The sequence below is a fragment of the Strix uralensis genome, chromosome 1 (assembly GCF_047716275.1).
Source record: "Strix uralensis isolate ZFMK-TIS-50842 chromosome 1, bStrUra1, whole genome shotgun sequence".
Lineage (NCBI taxonomy): Eukaryota > Metazoa > Chordata > Aves > Strigiformes > Strigidae > Strix > Strix uralensis.
Genome location: NC_133972.1, coordinates 62,378,131 through 62,399,696, shown reverse-complemented (window position 1 = coordinate 62,399,696; position 21,566 = coordinate 62,378,131). Strand labels below are relative to the sequence as shown.

Below are 21,566 nucleotides of genomic sequence, written 5' to 3'. Positions count from 1 at the left end.
TGAAGGTGGAATAATTTTTCTTCTGTATTGCTGCAGTCTTTGCTATTTATTTTGATCTTAAATGTTGTAAACATTTTTGTGTTCATCACAATATCTTCTTCTTGTGCATACTTTGTAGGTGCTTTGCTTTATGTATATGGCTGCGGAAAAATATGATGTGTCACATCTTTGTTACTAAAAGGTTGCCTGTTTGGGACTCTTCTTGCACTATCATTTGGCAGTTACTGGTCTAGGACTGATACCTAGTATCAGTGAGTTCAGAAGCAGAAGAATGTCTCTGAAGAGAAACATGATAATATTTTCTTTTATTATAACTGATTTTGGCTCTGAGTGTTGAGCAGGAATAGACTTTCTTCTGTGTTACAAAATGTACCTTTGAAAGGTATCTTTAAAGTAGTTTTTCCTTGAAGTAGTATGGATTGGGCTACACTGATATCTTAATCTAGCTTAATTTGTATTTTGACTTTTGTTGGTACTGCTAGGTCTGTTTTTATTCAGAGAGGCTCTATACATGAGACCGTGGATTTGCTTTGATACTAGTACTCAGATTTCTAGTGATCATCACATATACCTTTTGCAGTTGATGACAATTTCCAGTGACATATGCAGAACCCTAACATATGACAGTAGATGGTTTCACTGTTAAAAATGAGCAAATGAATGTCTGCATTCCCTGTGTGCTTCCTTGCTCTTTGCCGTCCTCTCCTTCACATGAATGTCTTTGTTCCTTCGCTTTCCTGTGCTGGTGGTTCTTAACAGTTCCAGCTGATGATATGGGAAATAAGTTTTTCTGTTCATATTTGGCCTTAATTGTTCTCTAAAGGTGTCTTGGTTTTGTGGTGGTTTATGTCCGGATATTATAACTTTAAAGCCTATTGACTTTATTCTTTTGTCTGACTTTAGACTCATTCACAGAGGTTAATTCCAACACACCAGCAACCTGTTAGGAGTCTGTTCCAGCAGCACCAACAACAGCAGCAGCAACAACAACAGCAGCAGCAGCAGCAACAGCAGCAACAACAGCAGCAGCAGCAGCAACAGTTACAATCTCTGCTTCCTTTACAGCATCAGCATCATTCTTCTCCTCCTCCAGGGCTACATATGCCCCCTCAGATAGAAACACCTAGAATAATGATGACTCCACCTCCAGTGACACCTCAGCAACCGAAGAACATACACATAAATCCACATTTCAAGGGGACAGTAGTGACACCTGTACAAGGTGAGCTTTCTGAACACCCTTCCAGTCATGGGAGTGTGACTCATCTTACTCTTTGCCAGAGATGCAACAATTTGTTTGTTTATCACTTCATGGAAATATGCTTCAGGCTGATTTTTTTTTTTCCTTAAGCTTGAAACAAATATTTTGCCTGAAGTAAGATACAATGTTGTTGGACTGTGACCAGCTGAAATAGTAAAGCCTTTTCAACTTCTTTATCATCTTTGTTACTCAACTGTAACGCCTGCAAAGAGCAGTAAAAATGGAAAACGAAAAGAGAACATTTTAAAAGTAGTAAATGTCAGGTTTCAAAACTAGGTAAGTACTGCAGTTTATAATTTCCCACATCATTCCAGCTTCAGCCAAGCATTCACAGAATGACCACCCACCTGTTTCAGGGAGAGTACACTGAGACACTCCTTGCACTGTAACTGCTCTGTGAAAGGTACCAGCTGCGATCCTTACTTGACAAGATACACGCCCTCAGTTCTCCTTTCAGTGCCACATTTGTGATTGTTTGATTCACAGCCTGCAAGTACATTTTTTTCTGTAACTTAACACAAGCACTCTTTGGGCTACACTTTTTAGGGCAGCTCTCAGCAGAGCTGTTAACATTACTACTTATTTAGGAAGTGTGTAAGCCCTAAGAGGATAAAAAAGACACCTACATAGCTCTGACTTGTGATTCTGTTGGGACTAGACAAAATAAAGAAATACATATATATGTACCATTAGGTTTTCTGTATTTTTCCCCCTTCAAATTAGCAGAACTCCAAGCCAGTGCTATCTTTAATTCTTTTATTTGACCAATTGAAAGTAGGAATTCAGCAGGGTAGGATATTGCCAGTTGATAGAGATCTATTAGGTTTTGCACAGATGGCTTCACAGTAGCTGTGTTGTAGAGATTATTTTGCTTTTTCCTGTCTAATAAAATCAGTGCTTCCCACCAAATTATGCATTGTGACAGATTATCTGGAAGCAGTCCAAAAGGTCCTTTAGTCTTGGATTTATGCCTTCTGTGCATTTTCCTAACATTTCCAAAGCAACAGTTATTGTTTTGTGAAAAGCAAAAATTGGTTTTAGACTGTTCTAGATGCCTGTGCTGTCTCCCTGTGAAACAGTCATCAAATGTTCTGTATCTAGGTGAACAAGTGTCCTCCTAATGCCAGCAATGGCTACCGAGGATTTTCGCTTTTGCCTAGCATCAAAAGTTTACCACTTTGTTCTTTCTTCGTCTTTTTTCATGTTATCAGGTGGCTTCAGGCTTGTCTCAGCCTTACCACTACATTTGTGTCACCGTGGGAGGGGCCTTGCTGTATCTTGAGTATAGTCTTTTTTTCTGTCTTTACTTGCAGATCCTCATTTGAACAAAATTCTGTACCTCCTGAATGTTAGACTTCAATCCAGTATTGAAGATCTCCTTTTTTTGTTGTTGTTTTTAGATCCTATACCTGCTGACTTTGTGTGCACGTTGATTTCTTGACCGGTAAAAGTTTAGTCATCTTCTCAGAATGAGCAGCCCTGAGAGGATGAGTGATCCATTTTTGAATGGTGTAAGACCTGTATTTCAGTGAGGAAAACCTTTGCTATGTGTATTGATGGCAGCTGGTTCATATGAAATACCTGTGTGCCATCCATTTTACTGAAGGAATCCTTGGCAAGACTACTGAGTATTTCTGCTAATAGGTGTGCAGCATACTATTAAATGCAATCTTTCAAATCACTGTAGAATTTTAATCTTCTTGATCAGAGAGTATGTATAGGAAGCTGAGTCTTCTGCAGTGGCTGAGAGTAGTGGCCATCTCAGTCTTTTAGTCTGCAGCAGTATGATTATGTTACATGAAAGTATACATTTGCACACCTAAGGAAAATATGTAGGAAATCAGTAGTCTTCAGGGAAGATGAGCATAATTCTAAAATCTTCAATGGCATTTGCATATTAAGATGAATTTTTAAGCAGTTACTGCAGGCAAAGTGTAGACAGAAATTATTGTGTAGGGAGAGCTGTTCTAAACTTCCTCATAAAAAGGCCTCCTCACTTCAATCCATCTGCTTGAGGCCCCAATAGGCAGAGACTGGTAATTGACGACGTTAGGATTTATTTCAGGGTAACAGGAAGTATGAAAGATCAGATTGACTTCATGTTCTTGATGATTTCCTGTCCCTTCTTGTCTGAATACATTTCCAGATACATAGGGTTTTTACACATTAGAGAATTCAGTCAGATAGGTGCAAAGTTTATTGGGATTCTGTTGTTGAAAATGTGATGCCTGGAAGCTAAAAATGCCATGTCTGGAAGTGCATGATATGCACACTTAGGTTCTGGTAATTTTAATGGTGTGCTGTCATGTTTTAGTGTAGACTGGCATTTTTTCCTCTCTAATTTTATGGCAGGATTAAGCTCACATGCTTCTAATTGTCAGCACCAGGGATACTTTTTCGAACTGTAAATCATAGAAATATACTTTCTCAACATCTTTTTGGTTTGAGTTAGTCTTGAAATGCATAGAGTATATCAATATTTTCTAAAATAGACTTAAACCTCCTGTAAATCGTTATGAAATTTTCATGTGAATAAAATTGGATTTATAAAAGCTCTAATAGCCAACTCCTTTCGCCTGAAAGTGAGTTGAAGCACTCTTAAAGAATCCTGTCATTGGCTTATTACTTTGATGTCTCAGAGATAGATCTTTTACAGTGGCCACCATCTCCCTGCCCTGCCTTGAATCTTGGTTCAGAAAAATAGTTACTTTCAAGTAGGTTTTGTTTCAAACAAATTTCTACTATTTTTAGTCTTTGAAGCTTGATAAATGATTAAGAAGGACTTAGTCTATCAAAACCCCTAAAATGGTTATGTGAGCCTCTGCGTGTACTTGCTGCAGATACTGTTCAGTTGTGCCTTTTGTGGCATTTGAATCCCATGTCTTTTAGTTCCTTGGTTGTCATATAGCTTTCTCTTTTCTTTGTGTTCTATTCTATAAATTAATTCTGAGTTGTAAGTAGTAATTTGAGTATGATCAATTTACAAATTCTGGAGGACTGCACATAGATGTACTATGAGATACTAATTCAACCTGTGATAATAGGTATTGAGCTTTTTCCCCTTCATGTTTACACCACAAATAACTGTTTCAAGGATACTGTGGTGCTGCCAAAATTGGCATGAACTAATGAGCAGTTTATGACAGCTCAGTATATTAGTATGCCATTTACCTTTTAAAAACTGTTTGGTGTCTTGAGAAAAATTACATTATAATCTCCTAAATAATCAATATGGGAATTGCTTTTCAGGTATAGCATTGGAATTTACAGCCAAAAGCAATTTATTCTTCTTAAAATAGTGTCTAACAATATGCTGTGTATTATTTTTGAAGCATACTTTTCAAACCTATGAAAGATTTGACATCAGGAAAATAAATGTTTATTTGAGACTTCTTTCCTACTTCAGCAAGCGTCCAAGGATTGAAAGGGCACAGTTTGAACTACTGTCTGTCATGAATATTAAATTCATTTGCTTAAAATATATAAATATATATATGCTACTGCCAGAGGCAGGATACTGAAATAGACATGAGTGTCCTGTTCAGTTGACATTTCTCTACATTTCCCACCTTATGCAATTTTTCTGAGTGCCTCTCTGACCTGTAATGCCTGAGCTATTTAGTCCTAGGTCTGTCAAGAGCACCCTGTCAATTTTTTCCAGGTGGCTATGGCTGTTTGATATCGACAGATGTTCATTAGAAGCCAAGATGAGACTATTCAACTAATTTTTTTTCATGTAACCTGATATGAAGTTTGCACTCAGTCCCTTGGCGCTGAAAGACTGGTGCAATTAGTTTACCCCATCAATCCCTGAACTAGTAAACCACATGTACTTAACAAAATTGGACAAAAGCCACACGTGGACATGAACTAAAAATAACCACTAATGCATTAGTTCTTGTGCCTCAGTTACCAAGGAAGAAGGGATTTTTGAGGCATTATCAAACTCCTGCACTAGGAAATGCACCCAACTTTTCCCTTAAATTAGCTGAATCTCTCGCTATCTTTCCTGCTCTGAAGTGTAATACAGTAGTTGTGAACAAAGTTGACCTGTGTGGGAAATGTTTTCTTGTCACTTTCAGAAGTGCTAAAAACAAACTGAAGAAAACTAACCTTGTTAAGTTTTTAGTAAATTAACAAACACATTCAGTGGTATTTGAAATGCTTTATTTAGCTTCTCTAGGCCTTTTTAACATTGAAAAATTTGTATTTTTAACCACTTAGATAACTGAGAGAGGAAGTAAAAAGTGCACTGGAAAATGGGAAATATATCATTACACTTTGTACTGGGGATTCAAATATAGACTCAGTCCCCAAGGTGATCCAGCTGTAGATGCTTTGTGCATTATGCCATAATACTAAGTTAATGTTTTGGGAAATGTTTTTTTGTGACTAGTCTTGAGATGCAGTTTTATGGACAAGTCACGGAATCACAGAATCATCTAGGTTGGAAAGGACCTTGAAGATCATCCAGTCCAACCATTAACCTAGCACTGACAGCTCCCAACTACACCATATCCCTCAGCGCTGTGTCAACCCACCTCTTGAACACCTCCAGGGATGGGGACTCCACCACCTCCCTGGGCAGCCCATTCCAACGCCTAACAACCCGTTCTGTGAAGAAATACTTCCTAATATCCAGTCTAAACCTTCCCTGGTGCAACTTGAGGCCATTACCTCTTGTCCTGTCAGTTATTACTTAGTTAAAGAGGCTCATCCCCAGCTCTCTGCAACCTCCTTTCAGGTAGTTGTAGAGGGCGATGAGGTGCCCCTCAGCCTCCTCTTCTCCAGACTAAACACTCCCAGTTCCCTCAGCCGCTCCTCGTACGACATGTGCTCCAGACCCTTCACCAGCTTCGTTGCCCTTCTCTGGACACGCTCGAGTAATTCAATGTCCTTTTTGTGGTGAGGGGCCCAAAACTGAACACAGTAATCGAGGTGCGGCCTCACCAGTGCAGAGTACAGTCATCCATGGTAATCCCTCTGAAATACTGATGTTGGAGGTTATTTTTCAGGAAGAGGGTCTCTTGATTCCTCTTGGTGTCTCTTTATGAAATAGCAGTCTTTCATCTGAGATCAACAGTTCTGTGATTACACAAACTGATCACAGTTGCATATAGCATTATGGTGACAAGTAGTTTTTGCTTGCTGTTAATTGCCACTGCCTACCTCATTTTACCCTCCTATGAACAGTTATTTATACCAGATAAGTCTCTCATGCCTGTGCTTATTGTGGGAGGTTGGTGGTGAGGCTGGGAGATACCTATGAAATCTTGAGGGGCGTGAAGTTGAGAAGGCAAATTAGTCATGTATCCTTCTGTTTGAAACATGAAATTATGGTTACAGTCTCTGTCAGCTTTGTCTAAGAGATGTCTTTGGCTGAATAAGTATTCTAGTTTTCCTTCCTGCAACAAGGAGCAATTTAATTCTGGAAAATGCAGAATTAAATTATGTAAATTAACTATGAGAATCCTAATTGCCCTGTTGCATGTTGCAGAGAAGGGAATGGTTGCTGAAAGTTAATTGTAGGAACTGTGACATGTGAGGGTAAATGTAGCAGATTTTAATCATGGCTTCTTATTGCAACTGCTTTTGGAAATAACAGCAACAACTGTTAGGTAAAACAAATGGTGTTAAAAGGTGCTTCTTGTTTCAGTGCCCTTGCTGCCAGTTCCAGCCCAGCCAAGACCTGCTGTAGGACCCCAGAGATTTCCTGTGAGTAGCAGCTGTTTCTTCTTCTCTGATATGGATAAGCATACATTTGCAAAGAAATATTAATATAGCAAATAAAAGCTGTTCTAGTGAAATATAATTTTAAGGATTTGTAAATATTGACAATACACTCTGCAGTTGAAAATGTTTGTTAAAAGCTTAAGGTCAATGGATTTTTGAGAGTAGAATTAATTCTGTTTAACTGTAAAATTGTTGAACCAGTCTCTCCAGTGGGAGAGGCATGAATGCATCTTGTCTTAAGGAATATGGGCTTCATTTTATTACTTGACTCTTTCTGTATAAATAGAATTCTTATTTTATTTGATATAATAAAAGACTATTTGAAATAATCCCTAAGCTTAAAAAGCAGTAATATATATTTATTGTAAAAATCAGCAAGCGTTTTTATTGTTACTTCAGGCATTTGAATGTCCTCATGTTTTTTATGTAAAAAATCAGAATGGCATTGCATGACCTTGCTTTCTCTTTATGTTTCTAACTTCTAAAACAAACAAGGCACTTAGCTGCTTCACTAGGCTAATTCCACTTGATAATTTTTTTAATTCTGTGAATGGAGAGAGTGCATGCTTCTAGACCTTTTCTCATCATTTCACAGTTTTGTTATCCTAAATTTTTAGTTCAGGTGGTTTTCAGAGTATCAAAAGCTAGCAAAAGAAAAAATAGTTCATGCAATATTGCCTTAAATATTTTCAAATAAAGACCCATATATTATGTTTCCCAAATACATAAAACACAAAAACTATCCTCTGTTAATGTGTGCAGTGTTGAAGGAGGAAAGTAGACATTTATGAACATCTCTGTAGTATCACACAGTAAGTCTCTTGCACAGAGATCAGATGTATTTCAGAAACCTTCTGTGACTTTTGCCATGTGCGTACCTGCTTGTTTTTGGCGCAGAATATTTTTCATACAGGACATCTAGCTGAGGAATTGTGATGTCCATATTTTTACAGTAACTGAGTTTTTAAATTGCCATGTTTCTTCTGCGAAGTATAAAAAGGTTAAGCAGTAAAACCACAGTTTCGTTAAGTAAATTTGTTATATAATTTCATCATCAACACTTTAACTGGGGATATTTTTCTGTTTTCAGAGGAAATAATTTTCTTCAGCAACCTTTAGTATTATGTGGAGACCTTATTATAATTTTAAAAGTAATTGATTGTTTTATATGAAAACAATTATCTTGCATTTGTTTTCTTTTGACACTTAAGTTGCTTTGCCAATAAACACAATTTAGGATGGAAAAGAAATTGGAGGACAAGGAATATCTGTAAAAGCATTGTAATTGACATCTTTGAAGTGGGTTTATGTCAGTGTAGAAAAATGGGAAATTTTTTTTTTTAAATTGACTGTGAAATTAGATTTTAATTCTATACACTTCTGGTTTTGCGAGTTGAGAAGTACTGCAAAAGGGAATAAAATATATTGAATAGTTTTGGTAGGACTGTTGCTTCTTTTGCCTGGAAGAAAATACTTGACTGCTGCCTTTTTATGTAAGCAATGCACTAGGAAAGAGTCAGTGTAATTCTTTTTTCATAAAGAGGAGGATGACTAGCTTAACTAAGAGGATCTAGTACTGTGAGTCGGGTGCCCTGAGGTTTTTTTTCCCCTGCCTAAGCTAGTAACCTGCTCTATGACCCTGAGAAAGTTACTTAATATTTCCATGACTCACTGAGTTATAAAATGGGTATAGTATGAACTTCCCTTATGAAGTACTTCATAAATTTTGCATAGGTTATCAGTCATATTAGGATTAGGAATTAAGTGTCACTGTGTACATATCTCATGTTTGTTTTATTAAATGTAGTATGTTAGCTCTTGAGCTGAAGACAAATTTACTTTCTGACTAACATTTTATCTTGCAGAACTACCTGTTTTGCTCTGTTACATGTCAAATGCCTTTTGTGCCATTATAATTCACTTGTTTATGTATAAATGTTGACTTATAACAGTATAGAAATGGTTAGACAACTTTGACAAGCCATTTGAAAAAGATCAAAGAAGTATTTCAGACTGCAGTTCATTCATCCTTTTCCCCATTGTAGGAAGAATCTCTGGATATGTAATAACTTGAATTTGCTCTTGTTTTCAGGATTGCCTAATCAGAGGATGATAGTCAACTGACTTTTCTGATGGCTTTGTTTTTAAAAAATGTGGGGTTAGAATTAAATATTTGTAGCCTCCTTTCCCCTTTAACTTTGAACTGGACGGTTTATTTTGATTGAATGTGGCAGAGGTGGAAACATTAAAGGTAATAATTAAATTCTTGCAAGGGAGAGACCTAAAAGTGGCTAGTGCCCTAACTGAAGGGAAATTGCCTGTGAGTTCCTATCTTATTTGGGAGAGAAACCTTTCAGCACAGAGAGCCTGTGTGTGCTCTGCACATGGGAAGAGCTTCAATCAGAGCTAATCAATTGCAAGTCATAAATCTATTGGAAGCCAGGTGTTACTAATTTAGGGGTAATGAAGTGACTTGTAACCATGTAATGGTTAATTCTTACAGCTTTCTGCAGAAGGATGTAATTGAAGAGTTGAACAAAGTTGTAATGAGCATGTTAGCATATTGGTGTGAGTTCTAAAGTATAAGAAATAATGTAGTACTAAATCAGGGTAATCTTGATCATGATTGAACCTGCTTGGAGTTGGGACTGATTAAATTCACTTAACCTTGAATTTAAATTTTACTATTTCAGGATATTTCATTGTTCAGTTATTTCTTATTTAAGGCTTAACTCCTGAAATGTTTAAAAAGTACTAGAAAGGACATAATGGGATGAATCTGTGTTCCCTACTTAGAGTTATTTTAACATTTACAGTAATTTGAATCAAGCAAGATAGTTGTCTATCTCTTACTCTGTAAGCGTTCAAGGTGACTTTGGTGTTTGAGAGCTATATTCAACTGATTAGGATTGAATAAATGGTGGATCTGAGACATGTTATAGCTGAGAAGTGTGGTGAACTTGTAACTGGGAGTTAAAGACCTCAGTTCCGCAGAGGCTTCCATGCTTGTCTAAATTGCACAGTACTCCTCAGGTGGCTGTAGGTGATATTAATCCAATCTTAAAATATAGTCAATGCTAATATTTTTCCAGGCATTTGAATTAACCTGGAACTGTGCAAGTGCCAACTGCTTGTTTAACTGTTTGTTAAACTGTTTAACGAACAGATCAAGCTAACTTCTGAAGGCCTTGCTTTACCATCTGCCCTTGCTTTAAAGTGGTTAAGATGCCTTTTTCTGGCTTCCTGTCTCAGTGTCACAGTTGGTTTTCACAAATAACAACCTACTTCGGGGACTGATAGACTTAAAGGAAGGTGACAGAAGACTTCATTCATAGACTAGTTGTATGGGTCTTCTAAACTTTTCACATGTTTTCTGACGAAATTATAAATTCTTGCCAATGCCCCAGTGCAGGTACAGAGCCTGTCCTTTTTCTTGTTACACAAGAGGGACCGCTGTGGTTCCTGTCCTCCAGTGCTTGTTATCTGGGCTAACTTCTCTTTAAACTCTTGCATTCTGTGAAGAATGATGAGGGAAAAACAAGGGAAGAAGAAATTAAATAGAAAATGGAAGAGGTGTTTCTAAACACTATAGGTAGACTGCTGCTAACTGACTATTATAGAGGCCAGATCATTACTTAATACAAAATTACAAGCTAAGTTGATGGTCCAGATCTTTTCATCCCTTAGATGAGTCCATCAGCACATTCTGTGTCTGAAATATTTCAATGTTTGCCTGAAGAAAAATTTATAAAGACTTTTTGCTTCAAACATCATTTATTTAACTTAATGAACACTGAAGTAATACTCATATGTGGCATGTGTGCAATTCTTTAAGGACATACACAAGTGTAACTAGTGTTGTCATGCCCCCTTTAGGATAGAGCATGGCTGAGGGAAGGTGTTTTCCCTGTCAACATTCTTCAGCCAGAAATTGTGAGGTATCCCTAGCATCCAGATTTGGGGCTGGAGTGGGCATTTGGAGTGAAGAGAAAGTTGGGGAGAACCTGCCTCACACTCAAGGCAGAAGAGAGGAATTTCTTGGATCTGAGGCCAGCCCTCCTCTGTCTCTGCCCTGGATCCCTTTCTGAAACTGCTGTAGAGAGAGCAGAGCCTGTTAATGCAGCTCTATACCTTTTGCCAGGAGAATTTTCAGGAAGTTGGGATAAATTCCAATTTAGCCGCTGTCCTTAACCTGACACCCTGGGTGTGGTGTGTGCTGGGCAGGTGTCCATCTCACAGACACATTTTATTAATTTTGTTAACTCGAGTTTCAGAGCTCAAGTTAGGAATAGTCTGAAGTGGCATGAAGCACAAGATGAACTGGCACTAGTATCTGCCTGACTAATTTATACCAGGAAGGCTTTTCTCTTTTGATAGGACACCTTAGTTGGTGCACTGGGTGCCTTTCAGATAACTGTTGAATTGAAGTCTGCAAAAGGTGAATTGTGTTACATTGTTTTATTCAGTTTTAAAAATAAGACTTTATTAATAGAGTGACTTGTCCTCAGGCCCTTGTGAATATTCTACATCACATGTATTTGCAGTTCCCAGGGGGTTTGACATGATTTGGGTTTGGAAGTTACCCTACAGTTTCTTTTCAAAATCATCTTTATCTCAAAGAATACTTGATTATTTACACACACCCCCCCACACCCCTTAAACTGCAAAAACCTTAGTAAACTTTCTTTATATTCTCATTCATAATGCTTCCACTTGATCTCTGGGGCATTAGGTGTTATCTTAAATGGATGCTGTGAAAGGCAGTTGATTAGTTTTGATTAATTTTTTCACCGTCTCTGAAAACTCTAGTTTGATGAATTCTGAGAGCTTTCAAGTGTTGTATGTAATTCAGACACTGTTTTTAAACTCTATGCTTTAATCTGAGAGGTTTTTAAACAGGTGCCCAGTCATTGCTCAGAACAGAGGTTTCTGTCCTTCATTGCCACTTGCTTGAAACATTTATTTTAGATAAGTAATACTATACAAATTAATTACAGAAGGTACATCAGAATACAGTTTACTCCTTTTTCCCCAAAGTCATCCTTGGGCAGATTTGGATCAGCCTACAGCACCATTTCAGCAAACTTGGGTCAGTTGAATGGATATTAAATTGTACCTGGGTCTGTGGGTGTGTCTTTATGTAAACACCTCTTGCAGTATGTAGAACCAGAAGTTTGTGGTGCATTTGAAAACAGAGTTCCTTGTGATAGTGTTTGCTGTTTGTTGTGGGAAATGCAGATAGGGAGTAAAATTTTTTTCCATCATTTCAAACTTGATTGTGAATTGCCACATGTGAATAAGGGTTTTTGCAATTGTTACTAAGGTCGTGGCTCATATTCTCCAGTACTTACAGTAAGGAAAATTTAAACAGTCTTGCATCTGAGTACAGTCAATCATTTTAAGATGGTATTTAGTAAGAAATGGTATCTAGTAACTGGTAAATGTTTGCAACAGTATGTATGTAGGAGGCAAACTGTTAATGGAAATAAAAAGCCACTTGTGAAAATGGTTCTCCTACTTCCTCACAATTATTCTGCTTTAGCTATGGCTTTACTGTAATGAGTAACAGTAAATGAAATTTTCACTCTATTACTGCATAGCAGTGGCAGATCACAGGTAGTGTAGAAAGCATTTTGTTTTCATTTAACAGGCTACATGGTATCAGGTGGTGTTGATTGACATTTCTTGGATACTGCTTTATACAGCATTTCATGCAAATCATGTTTGAATGAGACTGCTGCATCAAATTACATTTCTTTCATATTATAGCCCTTGCAGATGTGAGACAGGGCTTGTTCAGCAGCTAGCAAAAAGCTTTCGTTTTTAACATTTACTGTTTTCACAACTTGACTGCAAAGCCCTATAATTACAGCACTTAAGGTAGTGAAGGAATGATGGGCACTTTCTCTTATCAGATCTATAAGTAGTAGCAAGCAGATGCAGCATGAGATCCCTCCAGCTGTCAAATATTGTCAGGCTGGCATAGAGGGAATGCAGTTTAAAATGCAGGTGACATAATACCCAACATCCTCCATTTGCTAGTGGGCTTCTGATTAATCACGATTACCATACATTATCATACCATCAAATTTAATCATATCAATGAATTCCCATCTGCAGGAGGAGCAGCAGCAGCTAAACATGATGGTAACAGCTATTAAATAAGAGAGAAATAGATGGTTTCTAAATGCAGTAACCCTTTAACTTGTCATTCTAGCTCCAGTGTGCACATGCTCTGTAGATATTAAAATCAAACAGAAAACTTGTGCATTTATATTTCGTAGTTATTGTAATTTACCTTTCTGTTAAGTGATTGCTATTTAGCACTGCCAAGGAAACCAGAGTTGTAGAAATAATTTTTTTTTTTTCCTGTGTTAGCGATGCTAGATTTTCTTCAATCTCAGCTTTAGTACCTGCTAAATACAGAATCACAGAATGGCTGAGGTTGGCAGGGACCTCTGGAGGTCATCTTGTCCACCCTCCTGCTCAAGCAGGGCCACCTAGACTGGTTGCCCAGGACCGTGTCCAGATGGCTTTTGAGTATCTCCAAGGTTGGAGACTCCACAACCTCTCTGGGCGGTCTGTGCCAGTGCTCAGTCACCCTCACGGTAAAAAAAAGTGCTTATTTAGATATATTTTTTCATGTATAGGTATATACATTATTTTTTATATATTTGTGTGAATGAAATTTGAAGTTTAATTTTTGTAAGCAAAGCACAAATTTTTACTGAGGCAAAGAGGAAGAAGCATTATGCATATAGCTATATAGCCATTAATTAGGCACTGTTAAAGAGATATTTTACAGAAGTCAACGCATAAAGAAATCCAATTAAAATCTACAATTCACTTCCTACTACAATGCAGTAAGAGTAATCCAGTGCTTAAACAGTGAATGGGGAACTAAAATGGATTTATTGTAAAATTACGAGTCCTAGATGATAGTATAGCTCTCAAGCTATTTTCACTGAGCTGAGAAAATGTCCTTTTAAAAGATAAGTCAGTACATTTTTTTTGTATAGTGATGACACAAATAATTAATAAACTGGTATTTATTTACCTTCTGCACCTTCAGTTCTTGCTAATTCTTTAGAATGTAAAAGGAAAAAATGTTTCGTTCATTATAAAACAGTAAGTTGTACTACTGTTTACAATATAATGAGGTAATTTAGAGGAATCTTCTGGGTTGACTGTAGCATACCCAAAAAGGGAAAAAACATTCAGGCCTTCATACACAACATGTGAGTAGTACCTGCAGGCACATTGGGAGCTCTGGGTATGTAAAGTTATTGCATCAATATGTTTGCAAGGTCAGATATGTGTAAAACATCTCAAAAATGAGATTTCCTTACAGAATTAAAAATCAGGAATCAAGTAATTTAACTACTAAATAGTCAGGTCTCAAATGTCATTTTCTAATACAGATCAAAGTCCATGTTAGCAGCAATTCTAATACTTGACTTCTATAAAGCTGGCTGGTTCTTGCCTTTTTTGTAGGAATCTGAGCATTTTTTGTTTAAAGGGAGAGACATCATCCCCAAGTCACATGTATTTGTCTTTGAGGTTTTCAGATTGTTTTTAAATTAACTGTAACTGCACCTTCAGGCTTGGAGTGTAATGTAGAAATCCTGAATTTGGGATTCATGATCCAGTTTAGTTCTGACTTCAGAACTGTTTCTAATAGTCAGTGACTTGCAGGTCACTAAGATATACTAGGCCAATAAACACAGTAATAATATTTCCATGGAGTAGTCTCTGGTAAGTCCAAGGATAAGGTATGAATTTTGTTAGATGTTTTGTCTCACTAGTTCTGAAAGCAGAGGAGGTCCAAAACTTTTGGGTCCCTAATTTTTCATGCATCCCTAAAACTATTAGTTTTCAGCACGAAAAATATGCAGAAGGATTTTACTGTCTTCAAATAAAATGATTATGAAATTCTTCTCTTTTGAGGGAGCGTTCATCATTCTAAAAGGCACTGATGTCTGTTATAATCTTTCTCCAATTTCTATTTCTATTGTACATAATCTTAAAAAGTTGAGGGTACCAAACAAAAATGTCTACACCAGACCCCTGAAGAGGATTACAAACTAAACTGAAATGGAATTTTCCAGATGAATTAGTTTAAAACATCTGTTTAAGAAATTACTTAGGTTTGTGCTCTAATCTGAGAGGTTTGGGTTTACTCTTCCTTCAGGCAGCGCAGACTCCTACAACTTGTCTGTCACACTATTTCTTATTATGGCCTGTCTCTGCTTGCTGGAGACACTCTTTCTTCATCCATACAAAACAGATGGATAGGAGTTCCTGCACATCAGCACTGTTAAGAATTTAAAGCTAGAGTTGGGATTTAGGTAACAATACCTTTCCTATGTCTGCATTTCATTTAGGAGAGTTTTCTGAGAATTGTTCTTGAATGGGACTGCTTGTCCTGCAGATTTTCCTTTCCTAACATATGTACCTCAATGGTAGAGCAGATGAAGATTGAAGAAACCTATCTGTGAAGCAATCCTTCTATGTAGAACTGGTTGCTTGTGGGCCATTCTGTTTTGTTGCATCTCTTACAGAAGCATACTGAAGTTGGGAGTATTTTTGTCTCCGTTAGCGACATGAATATATCCCTGCTTGATGTATTAGGGGGGATGCCCTGAAGCTTGCTGAAAAGGAGTACAATGAAACGAATTTTTAGCTTTAGTCTCCTGAACTGTTTGGGATTGTTTTAGTATGCTGGGAGTATCCTCCTCTTTCTGTATTGCCTGTGTCCTTGTTTTAGCTATTTGATCGTGAGTTGGCTATAACAAGGGATTCCGTGCCTTTCTCTCCTTGCTCTTGTACTGCTTTTCCATGATGGCTGAATTCTATTTTTGGGACCTTAAACATTGAAATTAGGCGTTAGTGCTTTCTCTTACAGGTGACCTGAACTTGTGCCTAAACCTCCGAACACACTTTCGTATCTCTTGAAGTTATGTAGTATCAAAGAGAAGTTTGTCCAAGTTATGTGGTACACTTTAATATTAAAAATTACTGTTGGATCAGTTAAGGAAAATATCAACCCCTTCTCTCTGACTCAAATCTGCCTGTAATACTAGGGTCTGTGCAGTCCACACACTTGAACCAGCGCTTACTTTGAGGGGAAAATGCAAGGAGATAATATGTTCCAGAACCTTTGAAAAGACTCATGTATGGGTAGCGTGCAATCATTGTCTTGAATTTTATGCTTGCTCTGAACTTTAATTTTTGTCCTTGATTGAAATGTATTTAAGGCATTAATTTTTATATAAGATCTTCTTATAATACTAAATCCATTGGGAAAATCATGGTGCTTGCTAGGTTTTAGTTCACCTTGATGGAATTACATGATTGTCATAGACGTCACAGGGACACTACTGAGTTATTTAGGCTGTATTTAAGGATGTATCACAATAAGCTTTATTACAAAATATAAAATGTTTTTATTATAAAATTCTGGTGAATAATATTCTGTATGCTGTGCGCAGTAAATAAGAATACTATGAAACTTAAATGTGAAGAGACATGGTTTGTGGCATATATATATTTCTGCTTGAAAATTTCTGAATCGTATCCAAGATATATGAAGCAGGGCTTCCTACATAAGAGGATGAAAAGTCAGTTCCTTGCACTGGAAGGTAGGCTTTTTAGGAGAGCTTTTCAAAAAGTCTGGTAGCGACTGAAATAAGAGGATTAACATCTTGTGACAGATGGCTATAGTTTTAATTGTCATATGTTATAGTGGTCATTATTCTTTGCATTTAAACCGTATAAGAAGAATTAACTGAGTGGCCCTGCTTAACTGTCAATGGGGTTCTCCTAGCTCTTTGCATTTTAAGTGAGATTAATAAATGAAAACATGTTGTAGAGGCAGGGTATATTTTATTGAAAGATTCATGAAGTTTCAATGACATTGTTAAGGTATTTAATTAGTCTCATGAAAAAAAAGTGACCCTTTTAGAGAAGCTGATAAGTCATATAATAGCTGTTAGATCCTCTTTATTCCTTGCTTTATAAGATTAACTTTGTGCTAAGCAATTTATGCTAAGTTTTCCCTTTTATTGGTAACCAAAGTTATCTGTGCTTCATGAATAGATTATTGGAGATAACATCATGTAATTAACAAGAGATGCAGAAAAGTAAAAGTACAATTTGTGTAAGAATTGTATGAGAGAGAATGTTAATTTCTTAACTAGGAAGGATATTTAAAGGGATAAAAGGGAGGCAAAATAGTGGAGTTCTTTGAAAGGATTAAAGTAACCTTATCTCATGTTCTTTCAGAAGGTGGGATTGCCTGAGAGTGTGAAAGTCATGCTCAATGAGCTATTCACAACTCTAATGAATTGTAGACACAAGTTTGCATTGCATTTTTTTTCCAAAAGTGATTGATAAGGTATAAGTTATGCCTTAGCTATATTGAATAATGGAAGTTAGTAAAAGGGGAAATTGTACAACCTGTAGGCATGTGGAATTGTATAACAATGTCAGCCTGAGGTGCTGTAAATTATAGTGTGTGGGGGAGGAAGAGTGCATAATTTTATTTTTCTTTGTCCGAGTAAGCTTCACAAAATTAAAGAGATAAAACAATAAAATACGTGTCAGTAACATTTCAGTGTGTTGCTGTCTTCTCCTTTGAAGTATTTCTGAGATGTCTGACTGTGGTCTCTTTGGAAATCCACACAGAACCCTCTTTCCAATGTAATTTCCTTCTAGACTTCAGTTCTTGTATTCAAAAAAAGATGGTACGTAAGAATTTTCAAAGTGAAATTATACGAGGATAAATTAAATGATACAGTTCAACACGCTCCTTAAAAACAGGAAGAAGTACGGACCAAAAATTACTTTCTTTGGTAGTTTAAGAAAAATCTTGGATGTTCAGTACCTTGCTTTTCAGTGTTTAGGCATTGAAATGTTTTGGTTTTCACAGAAGAAAAGAAAGAATGGCCAGAGCTGTGTCCTTCTGCAGCCCATGAAGCCTTGCTGAGAGGCTGTTCAAGAGCCCTTTAGCTCTCCAAAATGACAATTTTTTGCTGAGGTCGTTGAAATACTTGTTAACGCCAGGGCTGCAGGTAGTGGTTTAGAAGGAACTGCAGTGCTGAAGTGGTGGCAGTTTTGTGAAGGGGTACGTGTCACTTTGTTCAGGACTTCTAGGCCAGACTGTGGCGTGATGGGTACATCTGCTTCAGGTCTCATGCTGTTTCCTGATTCTGTGCTCTTTGTGCAACTAGCTTTTAATCTAGCTAAAAACTTCATTTTGGGAGTCTTTCCCTGCAATTTGATGCACTTTTAAGTAATCAATCTGATAATTATACTAAATAGTCAATAATAATGATACTAAATCGGTAATAATGATACCGTATATTCCAGTGAGAAGGGGAGAAGGCTCCTCCAAGAAGTTACCGTATGTGCTCTGCGGGGTTTTTCTGATATGGACATTTGGTAGCTCAGTCTTTGTAACCATTTCTGTATGAATGTGAACCAGCCTGTGGGATCTCACTGGAAAGGCATTAATAAATATTTTTTCCTTTCCACTAGTGTCAGAGAGGCCCCAGTATTGGACTGAAATGTAGAACCTTGCAGCCTTGGCTGATCATATGAATTTGCAGTTCTCTCTTTTGCTAGGTTGAAACCTGTTAACTTGAAAATGGGTATTTTGAAGACGGAGAGATGTATTAAGTAGAGAAGTTTCCTAAAACATTTAAAAGTGGTGAAGTAATAGTTAAAATAATTTTTTGTAGGGAGTCTTAGTTGATGTGTGTACTGAATAGTTGGTTGTAATTTAAAACTGTTCGTATAGCAAAACCATGAAAAATGGGAGTAGCTACTATGCATATAAAGATTTATTATGCATCTGTGTTACAGTATGCTTATTTTATCAAAAATAGACCTTTATGAAAACTGGCTTTTGCACCTGCCCTTCATTAATTTTTGAAGTTAGTAGCTCTGTGTGGTCTTTTCTACGAAATACCAGAGGACACTTGGGGGTTATTAGTAGCAAATACTTGCTGAATGTAGAGTTTAACACTCATGGTGAAATAATTCACTCCTAGAATTATAGTTGAACTACTGTTAAGCAAAAAACAAACTCAACCCACCCTCAAAAACTTTTAAGTAACTGAGAACTGTTACATTACTTCGTACTATTTTTAGGATGATTAGAATTTGGCGTAAGTAAAAGTTGAAGTTATACTATTAGTGTATTCCTATTAAATGGGGGGGGAAATTAGTGATATTTCAGAATAATAGATCAGCACCTCATAACTTGGAAAAATATCCACCGTAGTTTACATATTTTCTTGAAAGTAAAGTTCATTTGTGTCTGGAAGTAGTAGCTCTAGTTGAACCTTAGAGTTTTAGTTTCACATGTAGTGTGTGAAATTGATCCATCACACAATTAAATTCCTGTTGGAATAGTCCTGAAAGCTTTTTTCAGACGAAAAATCTCAGCAATGTAAAATCTGAAAATACAAGCTTCCCATTACCCATTTTACTGTAATTAGGGCAGAATTTTATTTCACTCTTTAGGGACAGTAGAAGCAAAGCTGATCTAGGAAAAAAGTAGAGGTCAGTCTCTTTTCACGGATGTTGGAAGGAAAATAATCAAAATAATACATATAATTTTTTTTAGAAGCAAATATTGGTAATTCATTTTTTGGCAAATAACAAATGTCTTCGCAATTAATTTTGCATGATTGGCCTTTGGTTATCTGCCAAAAATTTATTGGTCATATTTTAGTAGTTCTTCAAAATGTCATATACATAAAGTTAAAACCTGTTCAGTGGTCAAGTAAGTAGGTGTTTCTTAGCGATACTCAGTTGTCTCTATAGCATGCAGCTTTACTGTGGTGTGATTTATATCAGCTGTACTTCTGTAGTTTTGCCATTTTTGAAACTTTCAGGTTTCAAAACACCCAGCCCTCTCTTCCATTGTGTGTGGAGTAAGTGCTATGGCAGGGAAGGGTCATTGTTTTGGCACTAATGAATCCTGACAATGAGGAACATGTTTGTTGTAGGATATAAAAAGCATCTTCGTGTAACTTTAAATGCTAAATAGAGAAGGAGGGTTGGCTTTAGGATTGGAAAAATACTTGCTATCTTAAACTTCTCAGCCTCAAGGTTTAACTGGAATCTTACTTAAAAAGTGGGGAAAAAAATCCCAGTATTCTTAACTGTGAGGAATGGAAAAGAGAGAGACAATAGGAAGAGTTCCAAACTTCAAATATTTCCTCCTTGCTCTGATTTTGTTGGACTGTTTTGGAGCTATTTTGACTCAAACTTGTGTTGTGGGATATACTTCTATGAAATAAGACTAGAGTAAAAAAAATATTTTCTCAATGTATCTTGGTGGGAATTTGTTGGGATTTTTGGATATACCAACTTTTTGATAACAGTTGGATAACTCTTAGTTTCTCTTAAAATCAATTAAACTGTTTAGAGGACAGTAAACATTTGATTCTTAAATTAAGACAGATGGACACCTTGGGTACTGAATGGAGCTTGAACTCAGTATTGCTTATATTTTTAACAGTAAAATATCTTGCAGGTTATTGGTTTCTGTAATTTTTAGTAAATAAACTATAATCTCATTTTTTTAAGTGTGAACTTTTTTAGGTCTAAAATAACCTTGTGTTACTCAGTTCTAAAACTTAACTAAAGCTTATTTCATAAGGATTTAAAGTTTCCTTATGACGGGAAATAGCTACTCTCAGCATGTGTAGTACTACCAGACTTCTGTGGTCTGAACCAAGATGTTGTACTGGCTGCCTGCCTCATTTTGAATTGTTTTGGTTGAAATTTTTCAAATACTTTAATTCCAAGATTGAAAAAGTGGAAAAATAATTGTTATGCCCAAGTGACTTACTTAGGCATGTTTTATTTTTGCTCAATTTTTCAAGAAAGAAAACTGAGTTTGGCTGCACTTAGTATGTTTTGGTACATAAGAGCTGTGTGAAGTTCAGCAGGACTTTCCATGCATTTGCAATTCATGGGTGCTTTGGGATGAGGTGGATCCGTGCATAATAATGAGGGTACAGGTTGGCAGGAGAGGGGAAGCTGGTACGAAGAAGCGTTTATTTAAAATACAAGTAAAGGATCTTGTGCTCTCATTTACTTCTCCTTCCTTGGCAGGAAAAAGGACAGAAATTGCCTGGAGTAAGTGTACAGACAAGAAAGGTAGGGTCTGAGTGGGGTAAATAGGAGCTCCTGACTGACTGCCACAAGACAAGACCACCAGCTTGGAGTCAGGGAGCTGGGAAGCTGGATCCATGCTGGGATTAGGAACCAGTGGGCAGAGTGAAGGACGTGATGGGGATGAAAGAATGTATCTGAAAGACCAGGAGAACAGTAAGGCTAATTGGACAAATAATTGATATTGGGGAAGATGCTTGAGACTGGGTTACAAATTTGGCCATAGAAGTGGAGATGCCTGCTTATTTTGTAGTCTAAGCCTGTATTTTGTAACCTAGCCCTAAAACTGAAGTTAGGGAGTGAGGGGAGAGACTGATAAGGATCTGTTACCTTGACAGGGCAGAAAATGTCAAGTTTGGAAGAAGCAGGTAGAGGAGACTGG

At 36.9% G+C, this 21,566-nt stretch overlaps 1 protein-coding gene across 11 annotated transcripts in view; it reads left to right on the top strand.

Annotated features, from left to right (window-relative positions):
• The window catches only part of RBM33 (RNA binding motif protein 33), a 102,798-nt gene that overhangs the window by 35,071 nt on the left and 46,161 nt on the right, over positions 1–21,566 (top strand). For 10 of the 11 annotated variants that reach the window (XR_012628954.1, XR_012628955.1, XM_074868765.1 and 7 more), the window contains 2 exons: positions 904–1,222; positions 6,918–6,976. Coding sequence is in view for 9 of the 11 variants with exons in the window: in XM_074868765.1 (XP_074724866.1) it covers positions 904–1,222; positions 6,918–6,976 (378 nt within the window). In the remaining 2 variants the exon portion in view is untranslated. The remainder of the gene's footprint in view (positions 1–903; positions 1,223–6,917; positions 6,977–21,566) is intronic. The other variant, XM_074868756.1, reaches the window with a different exon arrangement.